Source organism: Diceros bicornis, chromosome 28 (assembly GCF_020826845.1).
Source record: "Diceros bicornis minor isolate mBicDic1 chromosome 28, mDicBic1.mat.cur, whole genome shotgun sequence".
Taxonomy (NCBI): domain Eukaryota; kingdom Metazoa; phylum Chordata; class Mammalia; order Perissodactyla; family Rhinocerotidae; genus Diceros; species Diceros bicornis.
Window position 1 is genome coordinate 31,264,417 of NC_080767.1, and position 13,279 is coordinate 31,277,695.

General features: G+C 37.4%; 1 protein-coding gene across 1 annotated transcript; it reads left to right on the forward strand.

The window, feature by feature from the left end:
• Positions 1–8,187: 8,187 nt before the first annotated feature.
• LOC131393727 (olfactory receptor 1L1-like) lies at positions 8,188–9,123 on the forward strand. The gene has a single exon (XM_058524769.1). It carries the CDS (start codon positions 8,191–8,193, stop codon positions 9,121–9,123), a length of 933 nt encoding a protein of 310 aa, XP_058380752.1. The 5' UTR covers positions 8,188–8,190.
• The last annotated feature ends 4,156 nt before the right edge of the window (positions 9,124–13,279 follow it).

Here is a 13,279-nt window from a genome sequence, read left to right on the forward strand (position 1 = left end):
GGTAACAGAACAGGAATTTTAACACAGAGAATTAGGCATCTTGACCAGTGCTTTTTTCAATGCTTCTTCATTTTCCTTCTCTACTGATGGCTTTTTTAACCACTATCAGGGCATTCTTGACATTTGGTTTTTTCCAATCTCCTTAATACTGTAAAATTATGAATTTAATCCTCCTTCTGTGGGTGGTTAGCTCTTTTCTATGTCTTTTTCTCACTTCCTCTCCCATCCCCTTCACTTTCCCCAAGAAACATATTCAATCCTAGAGGCTCATTGACCAACTTAGTAACAATTATTCATAAATCTATATTTACAAACCTGGCAGACCTCACTACTACAGTATGGGGCTGAAGGATCCATCCTATAATTCTGGTAAAAAAAATGAAGTAAATGATGAATCAGAGTATATAAAGGAGGGTTAATAACATGGATGAAGAATCCAGAGAGAACAATGGTGACTGAAGAGGAAAGGAGACAGAAGGACAGTCAAAAGAAAAGCAGGAAAGGAGCTGGAGGAGTATGAAGCAGGGCACAAAATGTAGATCTAATCACTATAAATCAATCACACAGGAGTTACTTAATAATTTTGTAAGAGCACTTGTCAAAGACTATTTTTCTCACAAATCACAAATGTTACTTTAAATAGTGACTATCAGCTGGAATCCATGCATCTGAAAATATCTGAGAGGAGAGAGAAGAGAAGGGATGGAGTTTTAAACAACTGATCTGAATACCTGAATTTGCCTATGTTTCCCAGAAAATAATGGTGGCTAGATCAAGTGCAGAAGGTAATCACATGATCCAGAACATATTCAATTATTTATCTATCCATTTGTTAATTAATCTATCTGTTGTACATATATTGAACTCTTACCTGTGATGGCACATTAGGACAAACAATGCAAAGACTCTGCCATGAGGAAGCCACATTGTAGAAAAAAAGGAAAAATAAACATTGGATGAACAACAGTGTGACAAGTGACATGTTAAATATAAGCAAGGGGGCTTGTGGAGCTCCTTTGGAGCAGACCCCTCTCAGCCTTAGGTGAGGTCAGAAAGGAGCTGAAGTTATGAAAAGATTCGTAGGAGATATCAAAATCATGGCAGCATGTAACACATAAAGACTCTCCTAGTTGACACGAAAACTGCCCTCTATTTTACTCAGAGAACAGCTGGCGTTCTGAATGAATAATGTGAATGTGATATAACTGTGTGTGAACATGTATATGCACATGTGTGTGTATGTTGTGTATAAGCTGTATATATGTGACAAAAATTCAGAAAATAGTTATTGAAAAGCAGAGTTAACTCTCAATTGGGTGTTTCTTCTAAACATTCCTTCCTAAAATTCCATATTTCTACAAATTGTGTGGAAAGAATGAGACAAAGCAGTTGGGAAAGAGAGAGAATGGAAACGTAGAATGGAAGGAGAGTACAGAGTGAATGGATGAACGAAAAGAACATAAGGCAATAAGAGGAAGAACTTTTGAAATGAGCAGAGAGAGAAGCATAATTGAGGATAGCAATTTTTAATGATTGGGACAGAGATAACGAGGAGAAATAAAGATTTGGAGAGAAAGAAGAAAGGCATGTGGATGATGAGTGAGAGAAGGGTGGAAATGTAGAAAGAGCAGAAAGAAAGCAGAATGGAAGGGGTCATGATATGGTGTAAATGAAAGAAAAGTGTATGAGAAATGGAACATCAAGAAATAGGAACAGAAAGGAGGGCTGGTGAGAGAGATTATCGGTGTTGAGGAGAGAGGGGCAATGGCTGTGAGGACATAAAGGAGAAAGGATAATGTTAAGCAAGTTAGGTCCATAGTGAGAGACTGGTTATTGATAGAGAAAAATAAGAATTAGTCAGGGGGAAACAGGGTGGAGAATGAAGGCTAGTTCCCCAGCAACACACTCACCTGGCAAGAAAGAACTTCTCTGACTGTGGCTCTAGCCTTCTATCAGATCCCAGGGATCTGGCCATGGTGCTGAAGGACAGAGCAAGTGCATGATGCTACGTCAGGGCTACTGAGCATAGGTGAGATATAGAGACTATGGGGCCTCAGAGGCCTTTCCCCTAGAGCCACCTGGGGGAGGTCAGCTACAATGCCTCCCACCATCGCATAGAGCAAGAAAGTAGAGACATACTCTCAAGGGAAGATTAAAAGCACCTCAAGTTCCTGGCAACGCCTCGATGCCACTGATCCTGATAGGGCAGGGGAGACACTTAGCCAATGCCCAGGCATCCCAAACGGCAGACACTTGTGTCTCATTTCCCAAATAACTCACTTAGTCATCACTTTATTATCTTCTTATGATATAATAAGTATGATGTAGTGGCCTAAAATTGGGCTTTGGAGCCAAATAAACCTGAATATAATTCTGAGATATACATCTTACAAACTCTGTGAATTTGGCAATTACTTAAAACCTCTGAGCTTTAGTCTATTTATGTATAAAGTGGTAATAACCCCTAGTTTTTAAATAAATGATTGCTTTAAGGATTAGAATATTACATATAAAGTGCTAAATATAAAGACTGGCCCATAGTAAAATGCTCAAATAATAACTGTTCTTGTTGCAGCCACCATTACTGCTACAACCATTGTTGATATTACACAACCAAAGTGAATTCAGGTTTTTCAGATGTTGGTAGGATGCACTTTGTATAGCCCAATTCCTCTATTTGACTGTGCGCTCCTGGAGAGAAGGAGCTGTAAATTCACCTCTGTATCCAGTGCCTAGCACAGTGCCTGGCATAAAGCAAGCACTCAAGAAAGAGTGGCTAGATAAACGGCCAGCAAGTGACAATCGTTCTCTCATTAACCCTAGTTCCCTGACCCAATGAAACGCCCTGTTTTACCTATCATTCTCCAACACGATGTTTACCAAGAGTAAATATTTATGGGACGAAGGTATTTTTTCTCATTATTTCCTTTGTTTTCACAATCAATTATCTAACTCATTCTCCAATCTCATTACTAGGCTAATTAAACACCCATAATCCATAAAAAAATTGGGATCAAGGAATTATTAATGTTTTTTATAATAATATAATATACTGTCACCCACTTTTATGGTGCTTTAATCCTAGCAATATAAGGAAGACAGAATAGAGACAGTGCTCAGTTGATTAAATCATGGGAGGCAAGGACTCAGGCCCATCCTGTGATCTCTGGTAGCAAGGACTATACTGGACTCAGGACGCCTCTTCTTAAAAGCTAAATTAATGAAATTCCAGAGCCTGTATTTCTATATTTTATTTACCATGACAATTGCAACAATGAATAACATAAATACGAGATCATCTGATTTTGATGTTAAGGAACTCTAAATACCATTAAAATGGCTTGACCCAAAGTAAACTTGAAATAATTGCCCAACAACCTCAGAATGTCTGGTGAACAATTTAAGTTTAAAGTCTAAACTTTTAGAAATGAAACATATTTTATAAAATAAGTCCTTAGCATCAACCTTTTTAAGACATTGAAACTTTGATACAACATTAAGAAAATTATTTAGTATGAAGAAGTTAACTCAGTATTTTTACTTTTTTGAACTTACTAGCTTATTAGCAAAGAAAAAGATGTTTTCTAGTTTGTACATTAAAAGAAAAATGAAAATGAAAACAATTGCAAGAATTTTTATTTATGATTTCATTTTTGAAATCACCATTTCCAATATTTTATTCCACTCAAGAACCTACCAGCAAATCCCTTGTTGAAATTAAAAGTGTTTTTCAGTAACTTCCCTAAATAAAGATAAATTCAGATACTATTTTCCTATTACTGATTTCAGAAAGAGCTGGATTGGATATTATTTAATGCAAATTTATGTAATAGTGCAAATCATACCTGCCTTATTCTGAAAGTTATCAATTAACATTCATTAAAATTGGTTTTATAGGATTGAGCACTAGAAAATTTGGGCTAAGCATTTGGTTTTATTATCCAAAACTAGTAAACAAAGACTTGAAATTATTAATAGCATTTTGTTTGTTATATATAAAATATTTATTTGCAGCTATCATATTGGCAAAGTAAAAACCAGGAAGTCATTAAGTTCAGAACGGACTTGAATTTAAAATCTCCACTATTAATGCCACCACTATTGGTTTAGTTTCACTTAAAAAACATCATATGTCCCTTAATTATTCTTCTTATTTGAAATATGTCTATGACACTTGGCTTGAATTTAATTTGTATCTCTATTATAGTTTTACAGTTAAAATGGTATATTAGTAAATTTATTAAGGTTTATGGTTTTTTGTTCATATGTATGCTACTAACTGTAGAATAAAACATGTTAACCCAGGGATTCCATGGGATTTTTTTCCTGTTAAAGGAATCTGTCTATTGTGCAATTTTGATGACTGCTGTTCTAGATGATTTATCAAGAAGCAATCCAAAATTGACGGTCAATTTTTTAATGAAATTGGCTTAGATCCCTGAGGACTGGAAGAATGTAGGGGAATAACTTAACATCTCTCATTTCCTCAAGTTGTAGATTATGAGATGTAGTGATTGTGAACACTACAGGGAAGCCAAAAGACCTCTCCTCCAAGCCAAGGCTGTCTGTAACACTAGGCTGTAATTTCCACAGAGTGGGACTCACTTTGAGTCCCAGCACTCCTGTGGTCAAAACACCCAGAGACAAGCTAGGACTCAGGCCAGCTAGAGTGAGGACTGAGTATCAGGCCTATGAAGGATGGGAGCTGAAGAAGAAGAGTTGGTTGATGACATGTTATAAGTTGACCAAGAGAAAAGGGGACATATTCCCACAGAAAAGGCTCTAAGGAGTACGAGAGGGTAATGATTATAAAATATGAGTTAATAGATATTGAGTGGTGACTATGTGACAGATACCACGTTAGGTGTGCATGCTTTGTTCATTTCATGCTCATAATAGCACTTTTGGGTTAGTACTATGAAAGGCAGTATAGCTTAGTGTTTAGGCTAACAGACTGTGACGTTATAATCCCAGCTCTACCACTTACCAACTGAGTGATCCTGGGCAAATATCTTAACCTATATATACCTCAGTTTTCTAATCAGTAAAGGGGGATAATAACAGTCCATACCTTATGATGTTGTTAATGGGTATAAATGAGATTATGTAAAGTGCTTAAAACAAGGCTTTATACATAGGAAACATCACATAAGAATTGCTATTCCTGTTGAAATACTTCAAAAGTAGATAATTGAGGTTCTCCACAGACTTAAAGCATTTTAACGAAGATTCAGTTCCTAGTCTGTCTGAAACCAAACCTATGTTCTTAACCACCAACTGGAGCACTTTCCTATGGCTATGCCAATTGGAGTTGTAAAAATATATTTCTCCAACTTCTCAATCTTTCTCTTACTAATCCGTGAAGGAATCTATTCTTGTTAAGGATAAAGAGTTTGTTGTGAGGATATTATTCAACCCACTCATGCTCAAGATACTCTTAGAAATTAGGAGAAAGGAAGCTCTCACTTACCTAAGAACCTACATACTTCAAGACTCTGGAATAGACAATTCATTCACCTATGTAATTTTTGGATTTATCATGAACTATGTGTAAGGCATTCTGACAGCCATTAAGGATACACCACTGAAAAATAATTGATTATGTCCCTAATGGACCCTCCATTCTAGTGAGGATAAATGATAAAACATAATTTAAAGTGTCAGGTAAACAAAAGAGAAGTACAGGTACAAATGAGGTAATTTTTTTTTTTTTTGTGAGGAGGATCGGCCCTGAGCTAACATCTGCCAATCCTCCTCTTTTTTGCTGAGGAAGACTGGCCCTGGGCTAACATCCATGCCCATCTTCCTCCACTTTTATATGGGACGCTGCCACAACATGGCTTGCCAACCAGTGCGTCGGGTGCGTGCCGGGATCCGAACCAGCGAACCTCGAGTCTCCGCAGCGGAGCACGTGCACTTAACCACTTGCGCCATCCAGCCAGCCCCCCACAAATGAGGGAAATTTTATTAGCACTACTTTACATGGGATGACTGAAACTATAAAAAGCAATAGGTTCTTTCCTGCATTCCCACAATTTGGAGAAAACGTGCTGAAACTAACTCACACCGTATGTCCAAGTCCGATTTCTCCACTAGACCACACTGTCTTCTACATGGGAACTCAGTGTCCTGCTACTTCAAGAATATTCCCCTTCTTTCTACGCTAACCACATAGGTCAATTTCTTGAGGTTCTGACAATATTTTCAATTTGAAATTACAATTATCCCTGAGTATATGCCAAATTCCCCACTATATCTTACAAATATATCTTTCTTGGGAGTAAAGTCTCAGAGAAACTACCACTCCCTTCCATCTCCCATCAAAACTCTCCATCTTTCTACGTTCTCCACTGCTATTTATGTTTGTTCCCTAGGCCAATTATCTTGAAAGCACTAAAGAAACTTTTCAGCACCAATATAAACTACAATGAGGGATCAGACAGGAAGGGACATAGGAAAATGCAGCATCCAACTTTAACTTATATACTTAAGTGTGATAAATATATATATCACATCACGTTTTCTTTCTCCATTCATCTGTCAATGGACATTTAGTTTCTTTTCATATCTTGGCTACTGTGAATAGTGCTGAAATGAACATGAGAGTGCAGTTATCTCTTAGAGATCTTGATTTCATTTCCTTTGGTTATATACTCAGAAGTGAGATTGTTGACTCATATGGTAGTCCTGTTTTGAATTTTTTGAGGAAACTCCATGCTGTTTTTCATAATAACTATACAAATATATACTCCCACCAAATGTATACTAGGGATCCTTTTTCTCCACGTTCTCACCAGCACTTATCATTCATCTTTTGGAATAGCCATTCTAACAGGGGTGCGGTGATATCTCATTGTGGTTTTGATTTGTGTTTCACCGATGATTAGTAGAGTAGAGTACTTTTTCATATACCTGTTGGTTATTTGGATGGCTTCTTTGGAGAAATATCTATTCAAATTCCTTGCCAATTTTTTTAATTGGGTTGTTTTTTTGCTATTAAGTTGTATGAGTTCCTTATATATTTTGGATATTAACCTCTTATCAGATATATGGTTTGCACATATTTTCTCCCATCCCGTAGATTGCCTTTTCATTTTGTTGATTTTTTCCTTTGCCAGAAACGCCCAGGCCTTGCATAGAATTTTAGGAAACATGGAGAGGGACAGGGCTACTTGGAGGAGAAGAAAGCATGAGATATTCTCTTGGTTCCTTAGAGGAATATCTTTCATAATTGAAAAACATGGTTGTTTTCTACTGGTTTTCCAGCTGAACTCCAGGGAGTTGAGGACAAATCAGAGGACAAATCACAGAGCATGTCACTATAGCTCTGTCAGATGAGGAGATCCCTGCAGTGTCTGGGGGGAACCACTCAGACTCAAGAAGAGCTGAGTGTTTGTCAAACATCTGGTAAGTCCTGGGCAGCTGTATCTATGGTTGAGGTGGTTGTACGGGCAAATCCACACTTACAAATAAACACGCTTGCACAGATATATGCACAATGATGTTAGAACCCACAAGTTGGGGACCTAGGATAGGATGTGTTTAAAAATAGGAAAAGGGCTCTATCCATGCCACACTGGATCTGTGTCTCTGTTTGCATCTTTTCTTCCTTTCTTGAATAGTAACGCACTAGGGCAGAAAGGATATACTTATCACAGTGATAGGAAAGAAGAGATTGTATGGTAATTTCAGAATTCAGCATCCAGATTCCAGGATAAGTGATAGGGAGGAAAGCAAATGAATTCAAGGAGCATATTATTCAAAAGTTTGTAATTATCCAGACAAGTTTATCCACTAAAATATCTAAATAGACAAAGACTTTTCCCCATGCCTCAATCTGTGCCCAAGCCATATTACCCTGAACCATAAGTCAGAATATGATTATCAAACAGAATGCAAGACAATAGAAAAGGGAAGTCTCTCTCTGTCTATGTCCATTTCTCTTTCTGATCTCACTACTCCTTCTGTAATGTATTTTCCCATTGTTTCTAAGTAGTTCAGAAATCGAAGGGAAATGGAAGAATAATTTTCACCCTGAGTTCTCCACACTAATGGAGGAAAGCATCAGTGCAGATAAATATTATATTTACAAAATCTCAGTGGGAGAATAAGGATTAAAGATGCTTGGAAAATGCATGCTTCAAAAAATAGATCAGTCTATTTTATTTATCTTTAAGTAAAATCAAAGCCATGAGATGGAACAACGAAACAAGACCTTCTGAATTCATCTTACTGGGACTCTCCTCTAGGCCTGAGGACCAGAAGCCTCTCTTTGTCTTATTTCTAACCATCTACCTGATCATTCTGATGGGAAACCTGATCATTATGCTGGCCATCTATTCAGATGTCCGCCTACAGACACCCATGTATTTCTTTCTGAGCATCCTGTCTTTTGTTGATATTTGCTATACAACAGCTATTATTCCAAAGATGCTGATAAACTTCTTATCAGAGACAAAGACCATCCTCTATAGTGAGTGCCTGACCCAGATGTATTTCTTCCTATCCTTTGGTAATGTAGATAGTTACCTTCTAGGGTCCATGGCCATTGACCGCTATGTGGCCATATGCAACCCCTTTCATTACATCACCATCATGAGCTATAAATGCTGTGTCCTTCTACTGGTAATTTCCTTCTTCATTCCATTTCTTCACTCACTCCTCCATGTCCACTTGATGAATAAACTCACCTTCTGTGCATCCAACATTATCCATCACTTCTTCTGTGATCTCAACCCAGTGCTGAAGTTGTCCTGCTCGTCTACATTTGTCAAGGAGATAGTGATAAAGACAGAAGGACTATTTGTCGTAATGGCCCCCTTTATGTGCATCATCATCTCTTATCTAAGAATCTTCACCACTGTTCTGAAAATCCCTTCAACTGTTGGGAAGTACAAAGCCTTCTCTACCTGTGGCTCCCATCTTACCATGGTAACTCTGTTTTATGGGAGTATTAGCTATGTCTATCTCCAGCCTCCTACCAGCTTTACTGTCAAGGACCAGATAGCAACAGTTATCTACACTATATTAACTTCCATGTTGAATCCTTTTGTCTACAGTCTGAGAAACAAAGACATGAAGCAGGGCTTGGGAAAGCTGATAGGTAGGATAAAGCCCCAATGATGTGGCTTTTATGCTAAGTCTTGAGAAATTCTATAGATTCTCCAATCCGTGAATGCAAGTTCTTGGTGTTTATGATGAGCTGAGGAATGATAGTAAAGGTGCTTCATATGTGATGGGAAAATATTAATTGAATGTAAGGTTTTCCCTGACATTTCCTACATCCTCCCCAGCGATATCCATCATTAGCTGGTTGTAATAAGCTTTATCCAAATCTTTCTGCCTACTTTATCCTTACTGTGTCATATCCCACCTTTCCAGGAAGTCGTAGTCCCTGTATTTCCTCCAAAGTCACTTGAAAACTCCCTTAATCTCTGCATCTTTCCTGATGGAATTAATGTAAGTTAGAAAAATGTAATTGACTGAAAATATGTATGTCTGCTACAGATCTTTGCAGGTAGATACATACTTCTGTAGATCCATTTATCTTAATCTATGGAAATTGTTTATAAATGTGTTTATGTGTGTGTGTGTGTGTGTGTGTGTGTGTGTGTGCATGCATGTGTGTGTTTAAGTCCCATCCTCAAGATTAGTTTGGAAAGTTCTCATCAAGAGAAGTAGCGTTCCTCCATCAAATAGATTAGAACCATATTCTTTTCCTCAGCATCTTACCACCTTAACATAATGTTCTGGCTCCTATAGACACAAATTTCTTAATATATGATGTCAATGCAATACATCACTGTTACTGAATCATCTCTAGCTCTATGTGCAATGGAAAATGAATCCAATACTGTATCTCAGTACTCATTATCTTTAGTTTGTTCCTCAAATAACTCTCACTCTTTGAGTCCTCCTGAGCCTTGTTTCCCACCTACCTCTCCCTAAATATAACTCAGTTTCCAATATCCCCTCCTTCTGTCTATCATTCAGGTAAATATAATAATGTGTACCCTATGTTATCATATCGAATCTACAATTCTCACTAGGATATTAATGAAGGAATACTGACTAGTATGTTTCTTTCCTCCAACCTATTTTCTCATGACCAGCCATATTTCACTATGGCACAAGGTATTTCCTCAAAAAAAAATGAAGCTCTAGCCAAGAAATTTCAGAAAAGGAACGTATGACTGATAGAGTCAGGGACCAACATACTCTGCTTACTGCTGAGGTTGCTGCTGACCACAGTTATCTATAAGTGGCAATTATCTGAGAAAATATATTCTAGAGCTACATTCTTTAATTGTATGGATGTCCAATGGACTGCACATCCATGCCAACTCTGATCAGTTGGTCTTGACTACCTGAGAGATACAACACTGAAAGGGACTTGAATAACCATCCGTAGACTCGATAGGAAAAAAATTCCATAATTGATTTGCAATGTCTGATGTGGGCGTGAGAGTAGTGGTTGTGAGTATATACGTCACATAGGTAATATTTAGCCGTACATCGGTTTTCAGTATGTTTACTGTAGATCCTTCCCTTTGTAGATAACCTGTGGAAAAACTCAAATAGCCTCTAATACGTTTCCAGACTCTGCCTGGCCCCAGGGCTCAACTTGTGAGAGCTCAGAAGTGTAAAAATCATTGTTTGGACATAAAGACAACAAAATGGATTTGACCTGGGATCTCTGAGTGATGCATGGTAGTCTCTGCATCCATCTGGATGTAGTTTCAATTGACACAGAAAATTTTAAATTGTAAAGACAAGTTATCTGCTTCTCCCATACTCAATAAGTGCAGATAGTTAGAAGATAACCAGGAAAAAAATATAACGAAACATTTTCATTCAGAAAAGGGAGCAATAAAAGACGCAGAGAAGACTGATCAGTGGCAAATTCTCAAATCCCACTAGAGGGATATTTTGTGGACCCCTACTCTGGTGGTGGGGAATGTTCTTTGATTAGGTCTTGATTTATGTCCCTGGGAGTAGCCCCCTTGACCATTATTCTATGCAGCCTCTGGCTTTTGTTCCCTACCTGTTATTCTTTAAGGCCACATCTAAAGTGAACATCCAGAAATATGCCCAAGTTGGTGGATGAGAAGAGTTCTCAAACCACTTCATGCCCAAACAATTGAGGGACCAATGGTTATTTTAAGACTAAAACAATAGCCCAGTGCCTCTCCTAGTCCAGAATGGTGGTACTTTGGGAAGTATAAACCTTTCAAATACTTAGTTGTCTTCTTCCTTATTTGTCACGTACCAGTACCTATGAACACAGTTTTGTTTTGTTTTGTTTTCTGAGACATAGTTCCAAGAATTACTATGCTTCTTTGCTTGGTTATCCTCATATTTCTCTGGCTTTATTTAATCTCTATCATATGTGTATTGAACAATAGGGCGAAGGTGGGAGAATCCATTCTTAGTATCTTTTCTTTGAGCCATTTAGTCTGTTGTAGGAATTTATCAGACACCACACAGAGTTTTTACTCTGTGACACCTTAATCAATTCAGAGGTTTTAATCATTGTTGTACCTGTAATTTAACTTTCTCACATATATGAATGTTAATTGGCCTTTGTGTCACCAAGACTTTCTTAGTTTTATTTTTTATTTTTAGTCCTTGAAAGCATTTGTCTCATCTATCCCTACCAAGCCTCTGAATTCATTCATTGCTTCTATTACTTTTCAGACCTACTCACAAATTAACCAAATGTTTTCTGAGTTCAACTCTGTCTTATAATACTTTTCCAAAAGCAGTCAATATCCACCAACACATGCTAATAACATTATGATTTCTGACCTTTTCCTCTAGAGCTCCAAGTTCAGTGATAATATGATCTGCCTCCCAAGCTGTCAGTGGCAAAAGTTTTACCAAATATTTCACCGTAAAATGGATTGCCATATTACCAGTCTCCAATAACAACTTCCTTACAACCCTTATCCTGCCCCTAAGCCACACTATTTAGGTTTTGGTTATATGAAATACTCCCATTCTAGACACAAATTCTACGTCAATAAACTAGATCATTCTGCATTAACAAACAGACCTAAAATATCAAACAGTTAAAACTATAACGTTTGTTTCTCAGTCACTCTGAGAATGCACTGAAGGTAGATAGAGGGGCTCTGTTTTGCATCACCCTTGATTGGAGATACAGGCTTATGGTGCCTCCACCATCTAGGGTTTACTAGTCACCAGGTCAGGAAAAAAGGAGTGTGGCAAATTGCATCCTGGATCTTAAACTCCCACTCATACATGAAACACATAACTTTCATTCCCACTCCATTGCCAAAGCAAGTCTCATGGCCATATCTAATTTCCAAAGGATGGAGAAGTACAATCCTACCATGAAAGAGAGAGAACCAAAATGTCTGTGAACAGCCCCCAAAAATACTACATTCATTAGTTAAGATTTTGGTACTGGTTAATAACTAGAGAGATCTGATATATAACCAAGTTGGACACATATATTGTTAACTGAGGAAATCAAGGTGCAAAACTGTATATGCATTGTATGATACATTGATGAGTGGATGTGAATGACTATGTGCATATGCTGTCTATTCTATGGATGTATACCCTAGAAATTGCTATCGGACCAACCACCTCTGGATGGTTCAGGGATAGGGGAAAATTTGTTTTTCACTCTCTAGTCTTATACACTATTTGAATTTTTAATCATATATATATTTAAACATTTTTAAATATAGCAACGTTGGCTTTTCCAGTGTGACTGATTTCTGAGCAGTTCATCTGAAACAAGCACAGATTTATCTGACTACCTTCCATGAAGATTTGGACACTGACACGTGACTTCCTTCCTAAACAGTTCAGGTGGATGACCAAATGGTCATGGTGGATGACTTTTTATGTTGTAAGTGATATCTTCCTCCAGGACATAATAATGTCCTTCAGCTGAGGTCATATAGGAGTTGAAGGATGGTGAGATAAGAAATAATATTTGTCATACTCTCAAGACTCTGCCTGGTACAGAGCATTCAAAAATGTTTAGTTTTTATTGTTGTCATTAGTGGTTAGATTTCTTTACCTTTCTGGGTACCCTCTATTGCATCTTTCAATATGACCCCAATGCTAATCTAACCTTCAAAAAAACAAAGCAGATAAATGAAGTTATCTGGAAACATCTCATTAAAGTTGGCATTCTTGAATTGCTAACTAGCAGAGTTCTGATTTAGTATGATGTCTTAATTTTTCTGCTCCAAAAAATAAATTCCTCAATCTTTTAAAGGCATTTTTACTATCTGTTTGT